The sequence below is a fragment of the Oryzias latipes genome, chromosome 9, assembly GCF_002234675.1.
Source record: "Oryzias latipes chromosome 9, ASM223467v1".
NCBI lineage: Eukaryota > Metazoa > Chordata > Actinopteri > Beloniformes > Adrianichthyidae > Oryzias > Oryzias latipes.
The window spans coordinates 27030351-27049441 of NC_019867.2; the positions used below are offsets into that span (position 1 = coordinate 27030351).

The 19091-nt window shown below is 40.7% G+C and overlaps 1 protein-coding gene across 1 annotated transcript in view; it reads left to right on the forward strand.

The window, feature by feature from the left end:
- The first annotated feature begins 6038 nt into the window (after window positions 1-6038).
- Window positions 6039-19091, forward strand: part of dnah9 (dynein axonemal heavy chain 9) — a 71976-nt gene continuing 58923 nt past the window's right edge. The window contains exons 1-11 of the mRNA XM_023958740.1: window positions 6039-6642; window positions 9531-9727; window positions 9791-9937; window positions 11386-11516; window positions 11597-11808; window positions 11894-12127; window positions 12227-12397; window positions 14542-14658; window positions 14755-14905; window positions 15406-15520; window positions 15665-15733. Of these exons, the coding sequence (XP_023814508.1) occupies window positions 6325-6642; window positions 9531-9727; window positions 9791-9937; window positions 11386-11516; window positions 11597-11808; window positions 11894-12127; window positions 12227-12397; window positions 14542-14658; window positions 14755-14905; window positions 15406-15520; window positions 15665-15733 (1862 nt within the window). The 5' untranslated portion in view covers window positions 6039-6324. The remainder of the gene's footprint in view (window positions 6643-9530; window positions 9728-9790; window positions 9938-11385; window positions 11517-11596; window positions 11809-11893; window positions 12128-12226; window positions 12398-14541; window positions 14659-14754; window positions 14906-15405; window positions 15521-15664; window positions 15734-19091) is intronic.

The window sequence follows — 19091 nt, forward strand, 5'->3', positions numbered from 1 at the left end:
AATTCAGCCATTGTTTTTCCAATTTGTTTAATAAATGTATGAACAAAAATGAATAATTTACATGTATTATTTAAATCTGAGCTATTTTTAACAATCTTAAAAGGATTTTCATATAAATATCAGATGTACATATTTAGAATTTCGTTTTATATGTTAATATTTATTTTTATACATGTTAACAATAATCCTGGTCTTCTAGAGTCATGTGTGTCACAGTTGGAGCTGAAAGGAAAGCAAAGATTTGTCCTTGCAGACAGACGTGACTCTGCTCGTCCTGCATGTTCCTGGTGTGGCTCAACATCTGTGGCTAAGCAGTCGCCTTTGCTGATGCACAGAATGTGCAGAATTGAACTGCAGGCAATGATTTTCATTGCAAAGGTTGGTTTTACTTCCAGTGCCCTCAGAAATATTGCTCTCCTCCTCATCTTTATCATGCCAAATGCTCTCTTCACAACAGAGCGTGTTCTGGAGTGGTTCTGGTTGTAACTGCCTCAATGGCATTCCTCATGGGTTCCCTGTAGGGTGTCAGCAGCATGATGGGATGTGCAATGCAGGGATACCCACCATCACCCAAAAGGATCCTTCAGGTGGGTTTGTTTGATTTACATAAATTGGGCTTTTACGTAGAACCCGTGAATCCTGGATTCTCAACAAAAATATCTATAAATTTGGCATTAGAGTCACATACAGCATGCATTTTAAGGGAATAAAAAAGCTTCCTGTTAAAATAACAAGCTGCATTATCTTTTAGGGCCTTTATTCTTATGTGGCAGCCATCAATGCTCCTTGTGACCCTTTGGAAGGAGAAAGACCAAGCGAGCTGCTAAAATCCAGAGGCGACTTATGGTAGTTCATTCCCACTGGGAAGCTGGGTGACCCTGCTCATCAGCTGGAGGATGCGGTCTGCCGTCCTGTGGACAACATGGCTCACGGTGGACCGTGTCATGTCAAAGACTCTGGCAACCACACTGTAAGATGAGCAACACGCCAGCCAGAAAAGAAACACCAGGACGTCAGTCTCCTGTGACCCCCCAGAGTGTGAGGAACCCGAAGCTGATGCTTCAGGACCATCGACCCAGATGCTCGATGGTCCTGCGGGTCAACCGAAAATCCAGTCTTGTGTCGGACTGACCGTCAGCGTAAAGGGCCAGGACAGACACCTTTGTGTTGGTAAAGCAGTAGAGACGTGGAAGACCCTGGAAAATGCAACATTAATTATTTCATTGAGGAAATTAAATCACATTTTTTTAATGTTTCTATTTATTTTGATGTCTTACATTTTAGATTATGAAGTATTTATTAATTCTGGAAAATCTCGTGGTTTTTATTTGGCTGGGTTTTTGGATTTTCATTTAAACTTTTAAAAATGAAAGTTTTTGTTTTGTTTTTGTTTAAAACAAGTGATATGGTTTGACTCTGAATTAAAAATTATAAACTTTGAACTCACAAGTGTTTCATGTAATTGGACTACACAACTCACTTGAAAAAGAATGTTAAACTCTTACCCAGCAGACTGTGTAACCTTGAGCATGATTAGTAACAAAGTTTAAGTTAAAGTTTAGGTTTAACTAAAAAAAAAGCTTTAAGTTTAACTCACAAGTTATTCTGTCTGGTCAGGGCATCCAGAGGAAATCTTCTGAGATGTCTGCTTGTCCTTGCCGTCCTGTGATGCTGCATATCTGCTCGTTTTCAGTTTGATCTCACGAAAAACGGTTGAATTATTGCCAGGAACACGGACAGATTCATTTTCAAAGCCATTTTCAGTAAGGTGTAAGAAAACTACAGAAAAAAATGCCTCCTTGCAAGAGCCCGTTAATCGTTCAGCGGCACAAAAACAAAATAAATATTGGCATGAAAAAATAACTTGGGGGTTTATTTATGAACAAATACATTAAATCAACACCAAAGTGTTTGTAATTTAATTATTTATAAATCAGTCACGTTTTCCATGATCAGAACACAGCAGATTCATAAATAGTCTTTGTAAAATGTTCATATTTATTATGTTTTTACTCTGACAAATAAGTGTCATTCTCCGCGTTAAATAGGAGTAGTTCGCCTCCAGACCAGGTGGTAGCGGTAATGCGCCACTTTGTTTCCGTGTCAAGCGCGTTATGAACAACACCCAAAAGAAAAAAGTACTGAGCACGGGTGTCTGAATTGCTTTTAAATTCAGAGAACTATATAGAACTATATAGTTCTGCACTATATAGGGTTTTAGTAGTTAGGGATCAGGGCAGGAATTCGGACACAGGTTCATTTCCACTGAAATGCCTTCAGTCGAGCAACTTCGTTTCTAACAATAAAGTAAAAAAAAAAAACGTTTCTACTGAAATGCCTTCCGTTTCTATTGAAATTTTCACATGTGTATGTGAGAGGATTTTGGATAGTGTGTGTGAGAGCATTTTCACATGTGTATGTGAGAGCATTTTCACATGTGTATGTGAGAGCATTTTCAGTAGTGTGTGTGAGAGCATTTCACATGTGTATGTGAGAGCATTTTCAGTAGTGTGTGTGAGAGCATTTTCAGTAGTGTGTGTGAGAGCATTTTCAGTAGTGTGTGTGAGAGCATTTTCAGTAGTGTGTGTGAGAGCATTTCACATGTGTATGTGAGAGCATTTTCAGTAGTGTGTGTGAGAGCATTTCACATGTGTATGTGAGAGATTTCACATGTGTATGTGAGAGATTTCACATGTGTATGTGAGAGCATTTTCACATGTGTATGTGAGAGCATTTTCAGTAGTGTGTGTGAGAGCATTTTCAGTAGTGTGTGTGAGAGCATTTTCAGTAGTGTGTGTGAGAGCATTTCACATGTGTATGTGAGAGCATTTTCAGTAGTGTGTGTGAGAGCATTTCACATGTGTATGTGAGAGCATTTTCAGTAGTGTGTGTGAGAGCATTTCACATGTGTATGTGAGAGATTTCACATGTGTATGTGAGAGATTTCACATGTGTATGTGAATGAATACATTTTCAGTTGTATGTATACAAGCATTTCACTAGTGTGTGTGAGAGATTTCACATGTGTATGTGAATGCTAATTCTGAATAATGTCCTACACGGCACCTCATAATCACTGACCAAGAACTAGCCATCGATTAGGTTCAGATTTAAGAAAAATCACAACAACGGAGAATTCTAGCAAAAGATAGAGGAATAGACGGCTTAGACACGTCTGTGACTACACATTATCATAGTGGATTTATTTTTTCTTTTTCTTTTTTTGCAAGTGTCTGAAATGCAGATATTTTTTTCATTGACACGATGGAAATAAATGTAATAATAATTTTTAACTGATAAAAAAAACCCACCATAAGCAAACAGAAGTATTATGATCAATGACATTTTGCAAAATGTAAAAAAGGCTTTGGATTAAGTTTAACTGTTATTGAGTTCTAGCCTCTTAGTTCAATTCAATCTAAACTTAAATCTATTCAAACTATTTCTACAGAATTACAAGAAATAAACTCTAAAAATAATCAATTATTGGAATGGGAAATAAAATGAATTAATCTATGGAGGTCTGGATGTGGAATCATGCCCGTAATTAAAGTGGAAAAATGCACAACAGGCTGATCCAACTTTGATGTATTGCCTTTGAAACAAATCTAAATGAAAGTGGGTGTGGCCTCCACATGCCGGTATTACTTCCTGCAACACACGAGTATGCTTCTGATGTGGCGGACGGTCTCCTGGGGGATCTCCTCCCACACCTGGACCAAAAGATCATCCTGGACAGTCTGTGGTGCAACCTGGCGTTGATGGATGGACCTAGACATGATGTCCCAAATGTGCTTAGTTAGATTCATGTCTGGGAAACGGGTGGGCCAGTTCATTGCGTTAATAGAAACTGTTGACACATTCCAGCCACATGAGGTCTAGCATTAGGAGGAACCCAGGGCCAATCATACCAACATACAGTCTCACAAGGGGCCTGAGAACCTCATCTTGGTCCATAATGGCAGTCAAGCTGCCTCTGGTGAGCAGATGGAGAGCTGTGTGGCCCTTCAAAGAAATGCCACCCCAAACCATTACTGACCTGTCATGTTGGACGATGTTGCAGGCAGCAAGAGCGTTCTCCCCGGTGTCTGCAGACTCGGAAACGTGTGCTCAGTGTGAACATACTTTCGTCTGTGAAGAGCAGGGCGCCAGTGGCGAATTTGCCAATCTTGGTTTTTTCCAGCAAATGCCAAAGGTCATGCACGGTGTTGGGCTGTAAGTAAAACTCCCACCTGTGGATGTTGGGCCCTCAGACACCCTCATGGAGTCTTTTTCTAACAGTCTGAGCAGACCCAGGCACATTGGTGGCCTGCTGGAGGCCATTTTGCAGGGTGCTCCTATGTTTTCTCCTTGCACAAAGGAGGAGGTGATGGTCGTGATGCAGGGTTGTTGCCCTCCTCCGGCCTCCTCGACATGTCCTGGTCTCCTGGATCACCTTTCATTCATTAAGGTTTCAGCACCAAGGTGTTTCTCCACTCTATCAAAATAAATTGAACATGCCACCACATCAGATGCTGTTGTTCTCAAGAGAAGATGGCCGTTCATGTGCAAAAACTGTGAGGATGAATGCAGTTGGGTTTAGTTGCATCTTATGTTCAGTCATGTATTCCTAGAGTCACAGAACACATTTAAGTTTCCAAGCAATCAACTGTTCTTTTTCATTCATTCAAATATTTATCTAAAATTTTCAGTTTATCGCCATCATATGTCTCCACTTTTCTTCACATTTTTCACTTGACACGCTTTTTGGGACATTTGAAGTAGATCTATTTATTATCTGCCATTTTTTCCTGGGTCCTCCACAAGCCAACCATAGGAACAGGAATTAATAATAATAAAACGTTATTTTCTTTTTAATGTTTTATCATGTTAGACCAATCTACCATCTGAAATGTTCAAATATCCAAATGTTCAAGAAAATGTATAAAGAAACTTTGATTTCAGGATATGAAGATAAGAGTAGTTAAGGATAAACAGGTGTTTGAATAATTCCAAATACATGTGTGAACCTAATTGTGCTATTTGTGGTATAAATAATTTAAGCTCTTTGACAACCAATGAGTATTACATTATGTAATGTCAATAATGATTACTGAAATGTTTTAATAAAAATTAATGAGCTGTTGATTTCCTCTACTTGATCTGCAGTGTGTAGCAATAATTACTGGTAATCTGGTCTAATGATAATCAATGATTACTATTTAACGGTTACAGTTACTATTTACTGAAATCATGAATAAAGGTTTTCTGAAGATAATCAATCATTACTAGGCACTGGATTTTATTACTTGAAAATAATCTACCGGATCAGAACTGGATTACAAAAACTGTAAAACTATTAAATGAATTAACTCAGTAGGGGTGGGATTATATAAACTCGCTTCTTCCAAATCATTTTCAATAAATCAAGCTCTAAATCAAGCAAATGTGATTTAAGTGACTTTTTTTTTGTTTAATTTTCTGTTTAATCTATGCATTTTATCATTTCTGTAATGAATTTGATAAATCTGTGTAAATTCTTTATTGTTTTGACTAAAATGCTTGAAATAAATCAAATCAAATCTTAAGGCATGTACAAATCCTTTCTCAAAAAAATGAGAATATCATAGAAAAGTGTATTTATTTCTTTGTTTCATTCAAAAAGTTAAATTTTCATAGAATATAGATGAAATGCCAAATGTTTAATAATTTATAGTATATAATTGTTTATTTTTACATAAATAAAACCTTTTTTAATGAAATTATAGAAATGAATATACTTTTATCATGATATTATCATATTTGGGAAAAGTTCTTTAATTTGATAAAACCTGTGGACCTATATAAAGAATTTGTGTGATTAATTTAGTTGAAACAGTTTAGATATTATATAGTAGCTTTAAAGTCTGATTGCATCTTTTAAAGACTGACATGAAGTTTCCTTTTGTAAATTAATAAACATATGTTAAAAAAAAATTCAAAATGTCCAAAATATATGACGTCAAACGAATGGAATAGCACAAAACTTTATTGATACTATAATGGGGAAACTTATTTGTTACCACGGTTCTATAAAAAAAACAGCAGTTAATAGTGTTAAAGAACTAATATATAGGAATAAAATCAGTGTTCAGTGAGTTAATAGGCTACCCCCAGATCAGTGGTTACACAGACAGAACAGTTCTTGTTAATTGGGATTAATATTTAATCAATCCCGGATTTTTGGGTCCTGGGTCTGCTCTGTCGTGACGTTACGGCTCCTTGGCGTTGCCTTGGAAACCAAGAAACTGTCGGCGTTCTCATCTTTAGTGGCAGTTCCAGAGAGACCGCGTCCGTTTCACAACAATGGAGTTTGTGAAAAACTTTGTGCTACTGGGTTTTAAACTGAAGGAAGATACGTGGAAGAAATGTCTGTCCGTGGAGGAAAAGAGGAGAGTTTTGGAGGAGTTTTTCGACTCCGAGGAAAACTCCATCCTTTACATTTCCGTGAATGCAGCCGGAGACCTGGCGCCCTCGACGGAACACAACTCCGGCTCTAACGGCAAGACCCTCTACTTCAAGAAGAAGAGGAAGATGAAGCTGACTGCAGAGAACAACAGAAGAAGCGTTCTTGTGGGGAACCTGTCTGTCTGTCTGCAGCACCACGTTTCTGTGCAAAGTGAGGTAAACTGCAGAGAAAAACACAGAACGGAGGATGTTTGTTAGCTTTACAATAAACGTTAAAATGGTCTCAGACACCTTAGAGTCAAACCACTTTGACACAAATTGACTCTAAAAAAAGCTTACAGAAAAAACCCCACTTAGTATATTGACTCAATTAACAGTAGTAATAATAATGTGACTTAAAAATAAAAGATTTGGAAACTCTGATTTAGGTTTCAGTGAGGCAACAAGATGCACATTTGATTTTTAGGTTTGTGTTGTTGTTTTCTTGTCAGTAAAATAAAATAAAAATAAACCGGAGAAACGGCTCAACATCCCATTTTGTGTCTTATTTTGAAAAACAAGTTAGTTTATAAAGCTGGGGTTTGTTAACTAACTGACTGTAAATGAGAACTGGACTGAGCAACCCCTCTCCTTGGCGTTCCAAACAGGAAGTAGCTGCTGGTGCAAAGCAGTGACTGATTAGACAATAAATACAGCTTAATGTTTGCCTTGAACTCCTTCTTTTCTGAGCACAATGAGTGGGCGACTGACTGAGCATTTGTCCGTTGAAGAAGTACTGGTCCAGTTTGTTGAACATGATGAGGAGGACCCTGAGATTCCTCTCCCCCAAAGACGACATGGGCAGAATTGGAGGTCCTGTAAGCTCTGTTCTTCTAGAGACAACAAAAAAAGCCTGAGGGGCTGCAAATGTGTTGCCCATATTTGTCCACTCTGACCTTAGTGTCACAGGCCACTCATGTGCACACACACACAACTTTATGTTAAGTTTGGTATTCCATGTATTTTTACATATTCATTCAGTAGTACAGTCTCAGTGCCAGTTTGTGTGTTTGCTGCAGTTTTTTTAAGCCTAATTCTATAAATTCATGTTAAACATTACTTTGAGACTTTCTTCACATCTACCAATGTGTAATGTTAAAGAATATTATTGTTAAAGAATGTTGAGCAAAAAATTTGGTGCTTGAAAAAGAGTTTTAGTGCTAAGCCTAAGAACAGGTAAAACAGGCCAATCCATGTTGAGTCTAAAGTCAGGGGCGGGAAATGAACTTGACTGGAGGGTTAACATTCAGTTTTCAACTGCAGAAAGGCGAGTTTTGACTATCTTTCTGTCTAAAATGACAATGTTGGGATGACAACTGTTCTCTGTTAGGTCAGAAGAGTTAAATATTAACCGCATTCCCTAACTTGGGATGTCATAAGGCTGTTGATATTGATTGCCATGGCAACGTTCAGAGTGAACTCAAGTTAACAGGGAGACATGTTCTCTGATACGGTTTCATGGTACTGAGGAGTCTGAACCCTAACTGGATTGCTGTTACGGCTGTGGCCGTATTTGATTTGGATTTCTTTTTGTTCTGTGTTTAGTGTATCTTGTTTGTATCAGTGGGACTTCTGTGTTTTTGTGGATCTTTGTGTGTATGATTAGTCTCAGGTGTGGTGCTGGAAAAGGCGTGGCTCCCAGTGGACCCAAACTGATGGCAGCAGCCTTTAAGGCACCATGTGAGAAGGGAGCTTTGCTGGAACCTGTCTCCACTGCAGCGTGGCACTCTTCTCTATTTGTTTTGTAGTTCTCCACCTGTTTTAGTTTGTGTTGCACTTTGTAGTTCTTTGTGGTTTTGTGTTGTTGCCCACTCTGTGTAGTTTTGTTTAGTGTAATTTATGAGTTAAAAGGGAAGCTGCAGGATGAGCTGCCATTTTCTTTAGTACACCTTTTTTCCTGTTTATGTTAGTCTAGGGAGGTTAGTTAGTCTTTGTTTTCCCCTTTCTTTTAGTTCAGGTAAAATGTTTTCTGGGATTAGATAGGTTGGAGTTTTGGCTGTGATTCACCCTGAAGCCTTTTTGCTTCACTTTAAGTTCTTGTATGATTTTATTTTCCATTAATTTGTAAATACATTTGTCATTTTTTTGTATAGAAACAATCTTTTGGTGTTTTGTTATTCATTTTAAGTCAGGGCAAAATGTTAACTTTTATGTTATGCTCCTCCAGGTCCCCCTAGACACAAAAAGGGGCATAATAATTGTGTCTGAAGCGTAGAGATTCTGTTGGAATGAAAGCGCACAGACGGGGGTATCCAATTCAAGCCAAATATTTATTACCCTAACAATATTTCTAATACAGATATCCGGGCTCAATCAATTTCCCTGAATGCCTTTGACTAAAACAGGGCTCACAGCAAGAACACAAAGAGCACTGTCTTCTCCCACTGCCCGGGTTTTATACAATCTCTGGATGAATGTGTAAATGCAAAGAGGAGGATGCAGAATCCGCCTGGACAGTGGCCTCCACAACTTCAAGGCATGTTAGCTGTCCTGCAGCCATCTGCATAGAGAGGAACAGAAACTTCAAAGGACCCCCCCCCCCTGTACCATGGGTGCCTGACACCCTGCTCCACATCCTGACATTTGCTCCTAGGACCTTTTAAGTGGGGGTTTTATAGCATGCATTATCTAACAGTGATTTCTGAAACAGTTCTGTGAGTTTTATGTTCTTCATGTCTTAAATTGGGTGTACAGGAGCAAAGACGCACATTGTTAGTGGCTCTCTGCACCAGGAGGGCAGCAGGGGTCAATTCAATCTAAAATGGAGGCTTAAAGTTTACTCTAGATACATGCTTTGTGCAAAAAAAAAATCCCAAATACTTGAATGAATGAAGAAATTATCATCTCTTATGGTAGACATGTATGTCTGTTCTTTACAACTGATCATGTCAGTTTTGTGGTTGAGAAAATTTTAAATAAAGCTCTGGGTGCAAATAAATCAACCTGTTAGTTTTTCAAAATAAAACGTCAAATTGGATCAGAAGTTTTTCTTTTTGTGTCTTTATTTTACCACAAAAAAAAATCTAATTATCTCTTTTATCTCGCTTTTTCTCCTGCTGCCTCAGGCCATGTGTGGCTCGGGACTCACCGCTTTAAAGAACCGGGGTCACCCAGCAGATGGGCGTCAGGACTTTGAAAGATCAGTTCTGACGTTCAAGAACCATCTGCGTCAGCAATCAGGCCGCATCAGTGGCAGAACCGTACTGGTTTACCCCCTGGACTTTGAAAAAGTGGAAGAAGCTGCTCTGAAGATGGACAAACGGTAAGCCTAAAAATCATAGTATTAATAGTCCCACGTGTACACTTACATGCTTTAATATCACAGGACACTGTCGATGGACACATCCATCACCCTGATTTTGGAGACGACAGTTGTCAATTGGAGCCACCAGCTGGAACCCATCTTACAGATGAACACTCTGCAGGAAGGAAATCCAACGCTGTACTCCGAGCTTCATTTCTGGAAAAACAGGTCTGTTCTTACAGAAAGTTGCATTGGCAGCTTCTAAAATAAAGATTCTATTTATTGTCATTGTAACATTGTATGCACAACCAAAATTGTGATGCTCTCCAGGTGTATAAAAGAATAAATGATATTCAAGGTTAAAAATATACATTTTGAAGGGCCTATATCATTCTTGTCTCAAGCCTTTCAGAGTAAATTATATCCATATTCATGATAGTATATTATCTTTGCCACACGAAAGAATGATTTAAAAAAAAAAGAGTGAAATGAGTTGTTTTCACTGCTCATGTCCTACCTGGAAGTAAGGCGACTCGATCTGTGAGGCAACGCCTTTCTCTAGTGGGTGCCGCCAATTTCATGACGTCAACCTAGAGCCGGCCTCGGCAGCGTTTCTTTGTTTCTCCCAGGAATCGAACAAACTGGACCCTCTATACACAGTCCCCTTTTATGTACAGCAGGAGCGGGTCCACTCTGCTCTTCCTGAAGTCCAGGATGATATATCTTGATATCTGGTGTTCGGATGGAGGTTTTTCCTCAAGCGCTACGTTTCTAGTCTGCTGACCTCATCCTCCTCTGAAATGAGACTGACTATGGTGGTGCCGTCAGCTGATTTAATGATGGAGTTTAAGGGATGGGTGGATGTGCACTCTGATGTGACAGACTGTGGGTGTTCTGTCAAAAACTTTTTTTAAAATATTACAGCTTTTTGAAAACATGCTTCAGGTGGACATTTTTCCTTACTGTTTGTTTCTACGTGAAATTCAGTGTCGGAGCACTTGAACTGTTCATTAAAGAATGCATTTTGTGTCTCAGTTCATTGATAATTTGTTGTGGCGCCCCCTAAAGGGAGCAGCGGTAAGAAAAAGAGGACGTTTTAGACTAATTTAATTTCTCAGTTTTCTTTGCATCAGTTAATTTGTAGAATTAGTTCCTCCTTTGATTAAACTGCCTCTAATTTCAAGTTTTGTGTATTCTGAACACACAACTTGACAGAGAATTTCTATTGGAAAAGAACAGCTGTGTGTTGGTGCGTCATCACTTTGCAGTATGAAGGTGATGGTTTGATTGCCAGCAGGGTGGGCCTACACTAATGAACTCTTGCAACTCTGCAGAAACTATGTCCTAGAAAACAACGTTTTTAAAATTTTGGCTAAAAATGGCATGATCATAGTTAAAAGACCACTGGGAATGCTTTGAAAATAGGTTACAAGATGATCAATGTCGGCCTTTAAACTGTTGTTGCAGCTAAAAAAAGCATCTCAACTGCAACAGCTTCCTGTTGTTTCATTAAAAAGTCACACTTTGCTAAAGTTCAGGGCAGAGATTCCTGACATCACTTGTTCATAAACGGAAAGTAGGTTTAAAATCAAAATGGCTTGAAGCACAGAGAAAAATAAAGTGATGGACTCCCAAAGGTTTAGTAAAGTGATTTTGGTTTGTGTCTTTTCTTGCAGACATGCAGACTTGGAGTACATCTCTTCTCAGGTGGCATCTTCTAAAGCACAGATGGTTGTGGAGCTGTTGGAGGCTGCAAATAGCACTTACTTTCAACCCTGGTTGAAAGTCTGCAAGAACATTTCTGAAGGTAATAAATTCCGTTCATTCAGAAAAAACTGTTAGTAAATGGGCATTTTGTTCATATGTTTGTTTTTGGATTATTTCTAGCTTTGGAAGATGCAGAAAACATCTGCAAGTACATGAAGCCCCTGCAGAAACAGTTTGAGAGGACTGAGAGCTTGGAGCTTCCTAAGATGAAGATCCACATTGCCCCTCTGATGGTGACAGTTTCCCTCGTGTGGGTCAATTCCAAATACCATAAATATAAATCCCACTTCGTCTTCCTCCTGCGAGAGATTGCTGGCCTCCTCATTAAACAGGTCTCTGTGGAAATGTAAATCTTCGAAGTTTTATTTTCTAATTCACATTTACTAAACACTGCGCTTGCTGCTTTGCAACATCCAGGCCCAGGCGTATCTTGTTCCAGAAAAGCTTCTGAGCGAAGACGCTTCTGACGGTCTAAAGAGTTTGCAGAACAGCCTGGACATCCTGCAGCTCTTCAGAGACTCCTATGAGTCCTACCGAGCCAACCTGACTAAATACAAGAAACCAGGGATCAGTCCTGAGCCGTGGAGCTTTGATCCAACCAAGGTCTTCTTAGAACTGAATGCGTTCACTGTTAGGCTCAAAACTATCAAGGTGAGCATGCAAACAGTTTAGAACCAACTTGTATAGGTTGACTTTATAAACCTATCTAAGAGTGATTATTCTCTGGTTCTCACTATCACCTTTCTACAGGACATCTTATTATTGAACCTGGACCTGGCAAGGCTCGAGACACTGGTTGTGGACGGCTTCAATTATCAAGAATTCAACTTGCAAATAAAGCAGCTTCACCAACAGTTCTCCGATGCCTACAAACTCTTTACAGAGAAGGCTGCTGACAAGTGTGTGGACATGATCCATAAGGTGGGTAGCACTAGAATCAAGCTGTACATTGCCCTCTTTTATGCAATTCCAGCCTTTTTTGGACACAGCAGCATCTTTTTTGCATGTGATTTTCTGTGTACAGTAAAGGACTCGAGTATTTGAGTGCGCACTGATTTTGTAGGTTTGCGCATCTGAATAGAGTCTGTCATCTTATTGGTAGGTTAATTTGACGTCACAGATAGGCTTCACACATAGTGGCAAAACCCTTATTAGCAGCACAGAGTTCAGACGTTTCTTGTAGTTGATGAGAAGGTTTCTGCACAAATCAGGAGGAACTTCAGTCGACTCTTCTTTGCAAAAGATCTACAATCTACGATCTTGATTTGCTTCTTCGTCAGCCATTCCTTGGTTGTCTTGACTGTGTGATTTGGGTCATTATCTTATTGGTAATGTTAGATAGTAAATGCTAATAAAGTTTCATTCAAAGTATAAAATACAGTTTTTAATGAATGTTCTATAAATAAAGTTTGATTTATTTAACTTCCACCCCTTAAAGTCCGCTCTGTGAAAATATTGTCTGACTTTAAATCAGTTTGTGGTGGCAAACTGGCGACATGTGGAACATTTAGTTTGCATAGCATTGTAGCATCAGTGTAATGACACTGCTGTCTCCAATAAACACTTGTTTGAATCGAACCTTCTGTTGCTGCAGTGAGTCCCGGTTTATCCTCCAGTTCTGTTTGGATCTCATTAACAACGGTCACGTGTCCGGCTGCTCCATCAGCCTACACTTAGCGCTACAGAGAAATGTTACGGAGGGCTTTACGCGTTTTGTCTGCTTGTATATTATATAAGCTTTTTTTAAGTTTTTTTTTTCTCAGCCTCATGGAAAAAGCTCCTCTTTTCGCTTGCTGCCGTTTTCATGTCTGCTTGTTGCGAGAGATGGACATCCTTATTCCGAAAAACGGAAGCCCAAGTGAGCACAGAGCTGGGAAAATATAATCTCAATTTTTTTTCGTCTTTTTTTTTCTTCCAAAAATGTATTGTCTAAAACAACAAATTCGAATTAATTAATACAATCGATTTATCACTCAGCCTAAGGTTCTCACTCAGGATTTGATGGTACGTGGCTCCGCCCATCCACGCGGCTAAGTAACCCTGTGCAGAAAACACAATGTTTCCACCTCCGTGCTTGACATTGGGGATGGGGGTCATCGGCAACATTTCTCTTCATCTGAACAAGACAAGTTGAAATGATGCCAAAAGGCTACGTTTTGGTCTCATCTGACCATAGCACCTTCTCCAATCACTCTTAATCATGATGGTGTTCATTGGCAAACTTCAGGCGGGCCTGAACATGTGACTTTTTAAGCAGGGGGACTTTGCCAGCACTGCAGGATGTAAAGTATTTCCAATGGTTTTCTTGGTGACTGTGCTTCCAGCTGCTTTGAGATCATCAATAACTCCTGCTGTGTTGTTTTTATTTATGATCATGGAAACCCTACCAGGTGAGATCTGGTTTGGAGCCCCTGACCTAAAGGTAGATTGATGGTCACGTTCTTGTATTTTGGCACAATTGCACCAACAGTTGTCACCTTAACCTCCGCCTTCTTGCTGATGGTTTTGTAGTTCCAGTCCGGTCTTTTGCAGGTCTACAATCTTCTCCTTTTAATCCACTGAAAGCTCTTTAGTCTTTTCCATGTTGGAGAGTCTAAAGTCTGACTGATGGATGGATTCTGTGGACAGGTGTCTTTTCTACAGGTGATTAGTTCATATAGATGTTGTCAATGCAGGTGACAGGTTGATTTGGAGAGTCTAACTGGTCTGTGTGAACCAGAACTCTTAATACTTACTAAAGGGTCAAATACTTATTTCCCTTAATGAGATGCAAAAACATGATATAGATCCTTCAAAGTTGATTTCCTGGTTTTCTATCTCTCACTGTTCAATTGAACCTACCATCAGGATGACAGACTGTCCATTTCTTTTTAGGTGGCAAACCTACAAAATCAGCAGGGATCAAATACTTATTTCCTCCACTGTATTTGTGTGTATGCTTTACTTCAGATGCAATTTTTCTCATCAGAAGTAGTCATTGTTCTTAGTGTAATAGTGTTAATCATCAATATCACTCAGTGCTATGTTTCACTGGTCATTTTTTTGGTTTCCACCTCATGGTGCAGGACTTTGAAGATGCTGCAAAAGATTTGAAGAAGAAAACGGATTACATTTATCAACAGATAGGAACTATCTTCTGTCGTGTTTTTGTCAACGCCTCAGTGCCATGCAATGCCTTCAAGGTCAGTGATCTTAATTTCTCCTTGACTAAAAAAATTACCAAACACACAAAAAAGCCCAAATGGATGAAGCCCTCTGGATTAACCCTATATTTGTAGACTGTGAAGATGTTTGGGAGCCTGCTGGAGCATCCCTTAATTGCTGTAGATGCCGAGAGAGAAATTTCTTCCCTTTTGAACATGTTTGACAAAGAGCTGAACGGCTACAAACTCCTCTACTACCAACATATGGAGAAACTGCATTGTCTAGGTGAGTTTCATTTCAGTACCTGTGTACAGAACAGTACACCTCACTTTATGCTACTTTTGTCGTTGGAGTGAACAAAAACATCTGTCTGTGACTATAAATGAGGTGCTGGAACCCAAAAGGCCTTTTCAAACCAGTCTTTCCCAGTAAAACTGCTGAGATCTGAAGAATTAGCAGTCACCTGTCAATCCAGAGATGCAATTTGGGCATCATTTGGATGCTAACTGTGAAATTAAAAGGATACCAAAATATTTGACCCAACTTAGAGGTGTCATGAACAGAAACTGGGTTCACAGGCCAAAAACCTTTTTTAAAGCAGGTTTTTTGTTGTTGTCGTGAACTCAAACTTGTAGATTGATTTTAACTCCTTTCTAATGCAAAGAGACAACATGAAACCTTCAGTAACAGAACAGAACTTTTATTTATCCCACAACAGCAAAGTTGATTAACATGTAGTGCCACTACTTTATATAGATCATTTTGTGACCTTTGTTTATCCCCAGATTTTGTCCCAATACATTGGAGTTTTCCTCCGGTAGCAGGAGAAGTTCAATGGGCCAAGAATTTGAAGGAGCAAATCCAGGACTTCCTCTCCAACTTGAAGAGCATCCCTCAAGTGTGAGTCTTCTATCTCAGCTCTAACAAAGTGCCAAGCTAATTTCTGAGGCCTTTTCTCACAGTGTGGATAGTGTCCTTCTGTGAAGTGTATCCTAAAACCATGTCAAAAGAACACTAGTGATAAACTTTGATTTTTCTCTGCAGGGACCTGGAGATTCCAGAAGCAGTCCAAGTCCTGCAGAAGTATGAATGGTTGATGGAAAATCTGGATAGGTGAGTGTGCTCCTCACACATTCTCATTATGACATTAGGCTATACCTTGCTTGTGTGCTTATCAGTGTTTTTTTTATTATTATTTACCAAGGCTGTGTCCCACCAAGGTGGGGTAGCCTAGACAAGGCACACAATTTTAGCTCCCTCTGTCTCTTCCCCAAACCCTCCTCCTTCAGTGCCTGAGTGCGTGTGTGCGTGCGACTGGTCTGAGATCTGGTCTAAGCCACACCACACTGCACCAGGGTCAGCTGCACAGCCCAGTGTGGGCACCTCCACTGCAGGGCCTCAGCCAAGGCTGGTTTCCCCTTGCCGCTTCATCCCAAGACCAGACCTCTACCACACCCATCCATTCATCCATACACAAACTCTCTCCACCCATCCCTGTCCTGAGCAGCCTCTCTCCCCTGCACCAGAGTCATCCCTCTTGCATTCAACGCTCTTCTTACACCCTCTGTCCATCCCATTCGCGGTCTTCCTCTCATTCTCACTCCACTCACATCAGATTCATATACCTTTTTCACCAATCGCTCCCTTTCCATTCTTTCAACATGTCCAAACCATCCCAGTGCCTTTTGCTCTGCTCTTTCAGCCAACTCTCGCGTCACACCAGTTCTCTCTCGGATAACTTCATTTCTCACACGATCCATACGCGTCACACCACACATACTCCTCAAACATCTCATCTCAACTACATTCAGCTTCCTCTTTTCCGCCACTTTCAGACTCCATGTTTCAGCCCCATATAACGCTGCAGGCACCACCACACCCTCATACAATCTCCTTTTTGCATCCTTTCCCAGTGACCTACATTCAAACACTCTCTTCATTCCCCCCCATATCTTTCGTACTTCATTCATTCTAAACTCTACCTCTCCCCCTATTCCACCATCCACACAGACACACGACCCCAAATACTGAAAACACTCTACCTCTTCCAACAGCTCCCCATTTAATGCCACATTCAATCTGCGTTCACCCTTTAACCTCGTACACCTCATCACCTTACTCTTTTCCACATTCACTCTCAACTTCCTTCTGTCGCACACCCTTCCAAACTCCTCAACCAGACGTCCCAAGTTCTCTTCTGAGTCAGCCACTAGTGCAGTATCATCTGCAAACAGCAGCTGATTCACACTCCATTCGCTGCCGTCAGTATTTATCATGCTCACACCCGTACCTGACACCCTTTCATTCACCTCTTTTACCACACCATCCATATACACGTTAAACAACCACGGAGACATCACGCATCCCTGACGCAGACCAGCCCTCACAGGAAAACACTCACTCATGCTATTTCCCACTCTCACACACGCTCTACTGTGTCTATAAAAACTCTTCACACCTTCCAACAATCTACCATCAATACCATACATACTCAACACCACCCACAACGCCTCTCTATCAATCCTATCATACGCCTTCTCTAAATCCATGAATGCCCAAAACACCTCCCTCCCCTTAGCCAAAAACTTTTCACACACCTGTCTCACAACAAACACCTGATCCACACACCCTCTACCTCTCCTGAAACCACACTGCTCTTCACCAATCATACACTCAGTTCCCTCCACTACCCTATTAATCAGCACTCTCCCATACACTTTGCCTACAACACTCAACAGACTAATACCCCTAAAACTACCACATTCATACTTATCACCCTTACCCTTGTACAGGGGAACCACACACGCACTCATCCAATCAAGCGGCACCTGCCCATTTGCAAAACACACATTCAACAATCTGACTAACCACTCAATCACGATCGCTCCACCACACTTCAGGCATTCCACAGCACACCCATCCACACCTGCAGCCTTTCCTACTTTCAACTTTCCCACAGGTTGCACAACTTCCCCTCCTGTAATCAACGCTTCATTCAACTCTTCTAATACATTCAGTCTACTTTCCCTTCCATCCATCCCAATCACAGCATCCCGATCTTCCTCCACATTCAGCAGCCTCTCGAAATACTCTGCCCATCTTTTTCTTACTGCATTCCCCTCATTCAACATCCTTCCATCCTCTGTTTTCACTTTCTCCTCCCTCCCCGACACTCCCTTTCGCACCCTCTTCACCTCCTTCCAAAACATTTTCTTGTTCTCTCGAAAATTATCAGTCAACTGTCTGCCCCACCTTTCATCCGCAGCCGCTCTTGCCTCACGCACAGCTCTCCTAGCATCCCTTTTCTTCTCCTTATAACACTCATATGACTCCCTGTCCTTTCTCTGCAGCCATACTTCATACGCACATCTCTTCTCAACTACAGCCAACCTTACATCCTCGCACCACCATTCACTTCCCTTTCTTAGACCACCCCCAACACGTCTCACACCACACACTTCCTCTGCACTTCCAACCACTGCACTTTTGAACTGTTGCCATTCTTCCTCCACTCCAACAACCATTTGCTCCTTCACCATATTCCACTTGCCACCTAATTCCTTCTGATACTCACACATTTTCTCTCTGTTCTTCAAAACACTCACTCTCAGAACTTTTCTTGCCTCCCCACTCTTTCTCGATCTCACCCATGGCATACCCACACGCAACCTTCCTTCCACCAAATAGTGATCAGACATACCTCCACACTCTCCCCTCCTCACACTTACATCCAGCAATCTACTACATGCAACCTTTGAAACCACCACATAATCCATCAGTGCTTTGTCAATCACTCTTCCACCACTCTGCCTCACCCACGTATACTTATGGATCTCTTTCTTTCTGAACCATGTATTCCCAATCACCATCTCTCTTTCAGTGCACATTCCTATCAGTCTCTCACCATTATCATTCTTTCCAGGAACACCATGCACGCCAACAACACCCTCAATTTTCTCATCACCCACTCTAGCATTCAGATCTCCCATCAGCACTACATTCACATTTGCTCCAAATCCTTGCAAGCACTCATCCAAGTCGTTCCAGAAGGTCACTCTCTCCTCTTCATTCCTCTCACTGCCAGGACCATATGCACTCACGAACACCCACAGCTCCTTCCGAAATTTCGCTTTCACCCATATCAGTCTTGGTGAAACCTCCTTCCATTCAACCACACATCGTTTCACTTCACAGCTCACCAGCAAAGCCACACCTTCTCTTGCTCTCCCGCTCTCTACACCAGACATTCTCCCACTCACACTTCCAAACACACACTCACCCTTCCCTTTCATCTTTGTCTCACTCAGTGCTAACACGCTCATTCCCCTCCTTCCAAACATCCTTCCAATCAGATCTCTTTTGCTTCCGTCTGTACTACACCCCCGCACATTCAACGACCCAATCTTAAGGGTTTGGGGAGGTAATCTCCCCTTCCCAACTCTGCCCTGTCCGTAATTAGGAATGTAGTTAC